The sequence below is a fragment of the Bactrocera neohumeralis genome, chromosome 6 (genome assembly GCF_024586455.1).
Source record: "Bactrocera neohumeralis isolate Rockhampton chromosome 6, APGP_CSIRO_Bneo_wtdbg2-racon-allhic-juicebox.fasta_v2, whole genome shotgun sequence".
NCBI lineage: Eukaryota > Metazoa > Arthropoda > Insecta > Diptera > Tephritidae > Bactrocera > Bactrocera neohumeralis.
In genome coordinates, this window is record NC_065923.1 from 52,674,774 (window position 1) to 52,683,268 (window position 8,495).

At 37.9% G+C, this 8,495-nt stretch overlaps 1 protein-coding gene across 1 annotated transcript; it reads left to right on the forward strand.

The window, feature by feature from the left end:
• Window positions 1–3,484: 3,484 nt before the first annotated feature.
• LOC126762695 (uncharacterized) lies at window positions 3,485–7,028 on the forward strand. Its single transcript, XM_050479636.1, has 2 exons — window positions 3,485–3,760; window positions 5,696–7,028. The coding sequence occupies exons 1-2, from the start codon at window positions 3,547–3,549 to the stop codon at window positions 6,892–6,894; spliced, it is 1,413 nt and encodes a 470-aa protein (XP_050335593.1). The 5' UTR covers window positions 3,485–3,546; the 3' UTR covers window positions 6,895–7,028.
• Window positions 7,029–8,495: the final 1,467 nt, after the last annotated feature.

The window sequence follows — 8,495 nt, forward strand, 5'->3', positions numbered from 1 at the left end:
CCTACTAAAGTGCTTGTGAAGCGTTTCCTACATACAGACTTTTGTTTGCCGCACGATTACTCACAATGGAAAGTGAACTTGATCGCTGTGTTTTCAGAATATGTACTATTCTCTCATTTACTCACATTAATTCCAACTGCAGACAAATTTGTTACACTCTTCAGGCAGCTATATCAATAGATAGGTATACGGGTGAAAATAGGCCTCTAGGGGAACCGAGCACCCACAAAAAGTCGGTAATGCACCTGGTTGCATACCTCAAGGTGGTGTGGAAAATGCAATATACTTTATAAAATACTAACAAAAAATAAGTAAATAAAATTCGACACAAAATCTGTGTTTTCATATTAATGTAAGCTGAGTATACGCCCGTCTTGGCTTGAGTTAATTTGGAGATTTCGTAATGAAACTTCATGGAGACGTTTTTTATCTGAGGAAGTTGGGGCTTTAGTACAACCATGCCCATAAAGTTTAATTTAGATTATTTACAATAAATTATTCAAAGTTCATTAAATTAGCCTCAACCTTCTTTATTCCTCACGCAGTGATATTCGCCCTTACTATAAATATGATGTCATTTACTTTATATAAATTTTTTTTGCTTTCGTTCAAGTGAGAAAGCATTGCATGGTCGGAATCCATAAGCTAAGTATAATTTTATTTATATAACTACTTATACAGTATCGAACAAAACATTTGCAACTAGAGCGAAGGTCTACATTTTTTGTCTTACAATGCCATTTTTCTTTCGAATTCCTTTTTGTTTCTTGTTTTTAAATTTCCAGCATTGAAGTTACATATTTTGCAATGTTTATCGCGATCTGTTTTTATTTTGCCGGTTATATTTGAAAACAATTTCAATTGTACGCCAATCCGCCACGACAAAACAGTTGCAACTCTGTTTTGTTTGTTTCTTTTCTCCTTTGTTTGTTTCTTTCTTAAACGGTATTGAGTTTTAATTAAAAAAGTAAATGTTCTAACTAAGCATAATTTCTGCTCTGAGTTTTTTCGAAAACACGTTTTCATTTTAAATTTTTTTACAAGAAAAGTAATGGCTCTAAATAAATTCGGCGAAGCACTCCGAGCACGTATTATTGATGATTATAATAACGGAACTTCTCAAAAAGAGATTTATATAAAGTACAAAATTCACAAGTCATCAATTTCGCGAATAATTTCGAACTTTATTAGGAATAAAACTGTCGAAGTAGTGCATCGTGGACGCCGACCAAGAAAAATTGATGAAAAACTGACAGCTCAATTGTAAGAGAGGTAAAAAGATATCCATTATAAAGCGCTCCGCAATTTGTAAAGGAGCTTGAGTTACCAATCTACTCAAAACCGGTCGCTTATCGCCTAAATAACGCTGATTTAAGGAGTTACCGACCAGCGAAGAAACCGCTTATTAACAAACTTAACCAACTAAAACGATTGTGTTCGCTAAAAATCATCTAGAATGGCCAATAAGCAAGTGGAAAACTGTTCCTTTTAGTGATGAGTCCAAATTTAATTTGGAACGCGGTGATGGCGTGAGTTTCGTTCGACGCCCACGAAACAAGCGTCTTAAAAATTTTTATTGTCAAAAAACAATCAAACATAGTTGCTATGTTATGGTCTAGGGATGTTTATCTGCTTCTGGTTTGGGGCCGCTGCCACTACAGAGGATCTTCCACTGGGACAACGACCCGAAGCATATGGCATAGGTCCTAAAATCGTGAGTGACCTCCACAGTCCCCAGCCTTTAATCTCATAGAAAATTTACGGAAAATTATAAAAAAAATGTATCGCAGTAATGTGCCAAATACTGATCAGTTTTTTCCAAGGGCCCTGGAGGCATGGAGAAATATACCTCAAACCGTAGTGCATAACCTTATAGCTGCAATGCCGCTGCGATGCAAAGCAGTTATTCAGAGTAATGAGTTTGCTACAAAATACTAAGTTTTTCTTTTATTTTATTAAAAATAGTGAACCGTTTTCTATGAGTTGCAATTGTTTTTTCTTATTGAATATATTTGTAGGTATATGTTATATCGCTTTTTTATATACATTAAACAAATAAACTGAAAAATATTATTAAATTTGCTTTGTTTGCCTTAATTAACATCCAATATTTAAAACAAAATTAAAACAGTAGGCCTCCGGCAATTATTTTCTGTGTAATCGACAGTATTTTCATTATCATATTGCAGTTGCAAATGTTTGGCCGATACTGTACATACATACATACATATATATGTATGTACATAAGTCATGCCACATAAAAAAGGCACAGTAAGAGAGTGTTTGTGCGATAACAGAATGTGTATCTGTGTGCCGACCGTGTGGGTGTGGCTTGCATTCCAAGTGGATAACACTTTGTTTTTTTCTGCCTTGCGCCAAATCCTGAACTTTCTAGAACATACTTATATCGATATTTCGATATTGCCACATTGATGTAAAATATTAAATTATTGCGGAATCAACGAGGTTTCATAAGAATGCGGTCGGGATATTCAACTCAATGAAACACGGCATTAATCGTTTATTATAATAAACTGTAAAGTGTGCGAACAAATTAAGTCTGCCACCCAGAGAGATTCGTCCAGATATTTGCTTTAAGTTCCTTTGATTCAAACTGTAGTCTAACTTAACAAACTCTGGTGCTTTAGCTTCGGTTACTTTTAAAGATAAATGATTTGGCTTTGCTTTATAGGTTTTAAATTAAAGCTTACAATGTCAACTATGAAGATCAACTGCGTGGATAACATACACACGAAAGCTTTTGACGCACAAAATCAAGCTTTCAGTTAAAGCGCTTCTGTTTAAGTTTTGATATTGCCTTGATTTTTATATCACATGAGCTTTACTATAAAAAGCGCTTTTGAGCGTATTTTAAGCTTTTAAGTCATGTTGAAAGCTACATAATGACATTTGGAGCTTTCAATTCACAATTTTACAAAATTTGCAAAGGTAACATGGCTTAAAATAAAGATGAAGTTCCAGTTAAAGTCGCAGACCTCAGCTTGCTACCGAGTTAAATGTTGATTAAAATATCTCTGTATGTTTTTTATAAATTTTCATTTTCGTGGGACTACCGTTTCATTTTGACTCGACTTTGAGCGCCGTTATAAATAAGTCTTTCACGATGGGCGCAGCGCTGAAGATCATGAATTTATTGAAAAATATGATTGAGGTAACGACGAACTTGTGTTTTATGGGAATTATGTTGCCAAAAAAGGCATTTTCGTCAGTCACAAAGAACCGGAAGCATTTTATAAGCGTGTTTCTATAACAAAACTAGAACTATATTTTAAAATGTATGACTTTTCTCGCCAAAATCTTAAAAGAAAAGCAGGTGAAGTGCATTCCTTTAATGCAAACGTAAGAGCAGAGAATTGAGAAAACATATCTAAATTCTCTACCGTTAACGGAAATTGATCGTGCTGCGTTGAAAGTGTATAACAGTGGCAACAGTTGGCACGAACAGCACAGTCCGCTCGCGATTACCGGCAACAAAAGAGCGGCAGCTAGTCAGTGATTTCTGGTGCCAGTTGTGAATAAATATAAATGAGCATGTGCGTACGCGCCACAACAACGGTGAAAACGCCAACAACAGCAATAAAACAGCTGATGCGTTCAGCTTTAAATATTTTTACCTTGTGCAGTGTTTTCGTCAGTGTTGTTGCCAGAGAAGCGGTGAAACCACCTGATGACGTCGCTGCTGAACTGAAGCGTGTTGGAACAGGTGTCATAGCGTCAGAGAACACGTCCACACACAGCGGTAAGTTATCAATGCTGAAGATTTTGCTTGTAAACATTAGGGTGGTGGGGGTCAGCAGAAATTTTGAGAGTATTGAAGTCAGCACTAAGACACAGTGCTTTTCAGTTAAGCACAATTGAGTATCACGAGAAAAAGTGGAAGAAATTCGACTTGATTTGGCCTCATGAGACATTTTTAACAAATAACAAAATAAATAATCGTAACCGTAATTCATATGCGATATCTTTTAACATTCCTCTGCAGCTGAGCAAGCTTAGTCTCAAAAATTTTGCTCATGATATTTTTAAGGTACACCCTAATGTAAAGTATTAGTTGAATGTGAAAGCACAATTTTCGATTGTTTACATGATTTTCGTTTCTGGCCCTAAAAACATCAGAAATGCAAAGCATTAGTGACTAATTCAAACGAAGTATAAAAATAAAATCGAAAGAAAACGTGTCTAGCCATTTGGATATCTTAACAGCTTTACAAAAGCGAATGCAAATCTAATCCGCGATATACATGGGCATTAGCTATTAAGCGAAGATTTCCGCAATGCAACAAAAACAATTGGACACATTCTTGGAAAAGGCAGAGTCTTTATCCAATGGAGACGAGATATTTTCGAAGGCTCTCAATGTTTCTCTTAAAACTAAGTGGGGAGAGGAAGAGAAAAACTTAGAAATTTCAGCAAATTCTACAATCTTCTTAATGGTGCTTAAATTAGGTCTTACAGAATGGGCCTAATGCTTAAGCTTAAGTGCAGTCGCTAGCGATAAGGCGGTCTTGTGATGTTCCTTTCCAACTAATTAAATTAATGAAGCTCTGGACGGCTGCTCGCTGAACAACAAAACGGTGGTCTCAAGCAGACTGTCGTTGGGCAAGAAGAGTAAATAACGGTTTCACTTCGGCATAGCATCTTCTATTTATATAATTTCCGGTGAAGCATTTCGGACTTAGCGCGTTGAAAGTTGTCTTTGAGCTTCTCGAGCGTTGCTGGTTAATGCCCCCAGAGAAATTAGTATGGAGGCGTATAAACTCATTATCTTGGTGCTCATTTGACTGGGCCGTTTCGCGAAATTAGAGAGTCGCAAAACTTTTCCCGCAATGTGTGAGTTAATTTTTACATTAAGTGAAAATGAGTCAAAAAAATATATTTTGAGCTGCACCGAAATGTGTACGCTTTATTTATACCCCTTAAGACTAACTTATTACATGGTTCTTACTTCTATTTATACTAACTAGTATGTTTACTTATTACTAGTTGATAGTTTGTTAAGATACAGATTATATTATTTGTTTAGGTTTGTTTACGTACATATATATTGTTTGCTTAGATACATTTGCTTTGTTTTAAGATAAGGTTGTTGTGGTATTCAAACTCAATGTTGTTTTGATACTTGTTTGTTTAGGATTGTTTGTTGTAGTGATAGTGCATTTCAATTGTTCCAACTCAAGGTTGTTTCTGCATTCTGTTTACTGAAACAAAAGGTTGTTTTGATGTTTGTTACTATTATAAGGAATACATTCCTTAACTTGTGCATATTTTGACTTGAAGCCACGTCTTGCTGGAAATAGAGATCGTCAGCGTATTATTATGCTCCCTATTGATGGTAATATAATTTCCTGCCTCATTTCGGACGAAATACGGACCGATGATGTCGCCATATCACACTCCGACCAAACGGTGTTTCTTGAACCACACAAGGATTTCACTTACCCCAAAAAGCGACACGTTTGTTTGTGACGAAGCCATTAAGTCTGAAGTGGAGCTCATCTGAGAAAATGATTTTTCGATGGATGTGAATTTTTGAATTTTTCATGACCGCCACGAGGTCACTATTGGTATATATGCTACCTGTGGAATGATTGATCTCTCTTTTGTTTATATTTAACTCATATAATACTTTAATAGTAAGGAATTAAAGTTCATATTTATTTCATTATGCTTTCAGGTCTGCCATGCAGCATTGATACGCAATATGATTTGCCGAAGCCGAACCTACCGCAGCCGCTGTATGTCCGTCCAAACTCAACAGAGTACTGGCTGCCAAACAACGACGGTTTCATCGAGGTACCACAAGGCGCCAGCATAGAGTTGATCTGCACCTCACCTTTTGCGAATGCCACCACAAATACGGCAGGTATATCGCGCAGGAAGCGTTCCATCCGCCCGCGCTGCTTACAAGGCACCACATTCACGCTGAACGGCGAAAAGTACGAATTTCGGCAATTTCTCTGTACGCAGCCGGTGAAATACACTGTCGAGCGCACAGCGCAGACCTGCGCCAATAACAGCGCTCAGCTGTATCGCGTTGGCTACAATTTGACGAGGACACATTTCCTGGAAACCATGCAGGTTTGTCACGACGACGACGAACTGCGCACGCATTATGTGCGTTACACGCTCCAGCCGGCAAACCAATACTATCAGCCCGGCGTAAAGCGTTTAAGCTTCTCGAAAGCTAGGCATTTCACGGAATACGACATGAATTACTTCTACTCTCAGAAGAATCAACAACAACAGGCCGCACAGTTGTTGGGCAGCGAAGCGCATGCGCAAACCTGTTTCGATAAGAAGTCGCTCTTTCTATCGCGCGGTCATCTGGCTGCCAAAGCCGATATGATCTATGCCACACAGCAACGCACCACATACACTTTCTTCAATGTCGCACCCCAGTGGCAGTCGTTCAATGGCGGACAATGGGCCACATTGGAGGAGCGCGTGCGCGCCTCTGTCCAAAAATTTAAGCACACGGTGACCTGCTATACCGGCACAGTGGGCGTAATGCAACTGAGAACGGTCAGCGACAATATGTCTCGTCCTTACTACTTGTCGTACGATAAGAATAATAACGGTTTGTTGCCGGTACCGGCTCTGTACTTTCGCATCATTGTGTCTGCGGGTGGACGCGCTGGCATCGTGTTGCTGGGCACTAACGACCCATTTGCTACAATGCGCGAAATTCGCGAGGAATATGTGAAATGTACGGATGTGCGCGAGCAAGTGCCTTGGCTTAAATGGATGCGCAATAGTGAAGAGACCTTAAAGAGTGGATACTTGTATGCATGCAGAGTGGATGAGTTCATAAAAGTGGTGCCGATTCTGACGGCGGAGCTCGCTGATGTGACTGAGTTGTTGATACAAAGTTAACGGGGGCTGAGGTGCTGAATGTGACGGGCCTATATGAAAGGCCTGCTGCTTGTTCCCCCACTACTGAGTCTCTTTGACGAATACAATCCTCACAAGAATCAGCTGTTCCAATTTTAGTGATTAACGGTGCAATCAAAATAGTTAAATTGTACAAATTCTTTTTAACTTGTAATTTATTAAAATAATAAAGTTTTATCTTATACATGCAGAAGTTCATATTTACAAAAATACTAAAAGTATGGCAATATATTGCCCTTCTTCTCAAAATAAATGACACTATTTCTTTTCAGGATATATATCTACATAAAAGACTGTAGGGTTAGAACCGACTAAGACTTTCTACCTATCAAGAACTTTGGACTCCTTTTCCTTAAAATTTTAGGGAATATTTTTCAACAACAAGATATCTCTCCAGTTCTTTCAACGTTCAACTCTAGCATCGTAATCCACTGAAAGGCCGAAGGACTAGTTTATTGTGATTGCAGCTAAAAATCGCTGTTGGTCAAAACCTTGATTCGAACTATACATAATGCAAAATTAGTAAATAAATTTGTAGAAGAGGATTGAAATTTAAAGAACTCTCTCCCTATTGAGTTAGATCACATCATCAATAGCTAAAACTTATGATCACGGTGAGGGATGTATTGGAATGCATAGACTCATGTGATACCCGCAATCGGAGAAGATCGAAGGTCTTTTGGATTGTTGAGAATAGCAATATGCCTACAAAGCAGTTAATAATCCTTCTACAGCATAGTTCCCGTTCTCTTTTTACTTTTAACTCTAGTTCTAGTTACTAATCACACTGTCAAGAGTATTGAAGTTATTCATCATAAGCGAAATAAACTATAAAATTATCACATATGGTTATCCATTTCGAGGTTCCTTACTTTTTAAAGATAAACACAGAAAATTTAAATTTATTTAGAAATGTTTATTATCATGCATATCTTTTTTAAATGTTGACCGAGGCTACATCTCAGATGTTCCATCCGTTGAGTTCAATTTTCAATGACTACTTCGAGCTTTTTGATTGATAACTGGTGAATGACACACGTGATGTTTTGCTCCAAGGCATGAATCGAAGCAGAATTTTCCGCCTAGACTTTAACCTTTTCATATCTCCACAGGAAAAAGTTTAACTAAATTGATTGATGATATGTGTAGGAAGTGGCGACGTCTTGTTGAAACCAAATATCGCTGATAACACGAGCTTCAATTTCAGGCATCAAATATTCGGTTTGTTGTTTCTTCTGGATAAATGGCAGCTCTTGACTCGCTTCAGATTGCTCTTCGTCCCAAATGCGGCAATTTTGCTTGTTTACATATCCATTGAGCCAGAAATGGACTTTATGGCAGAACAAAATTTGGAACGAAAACGTCGGATTTTCTTGGAACTCTTCAATAGCCCATAGAACGAAGTCGATGGAGAGAGTTCGTTATTGCACAAGCTATATTTTATACGCTTTTAACTTATGATCTCGACGTAAAATGTGCCAAGTCGTTCCATATGTCAGTTCGAGTTGCTGCGAACGGTGCCGAATCGACTCTTCACCGTCTTCGTGTATGCTCTCAGCTACGGCTGCTATATTTTCTTCACT

What these genes read in the sequence shown, in the direction of transcription:
- LOC126762695 (XM_050479636.1), top strand. Translation starts at nt 3,547, where the DNA reads ATGAGCATGTGCGTACGCGCCACAACAACGGTGAAAACGCCAACAACA. An exon ending in GAACACGTCCACACACAGCG is followed by an intron (nt 3,761 to 5,695) that starts GTAAGTTATCAA and finishes TTATGCTTTCAG; the next exon opens with GTCTGCCATGCAGCATTGAT.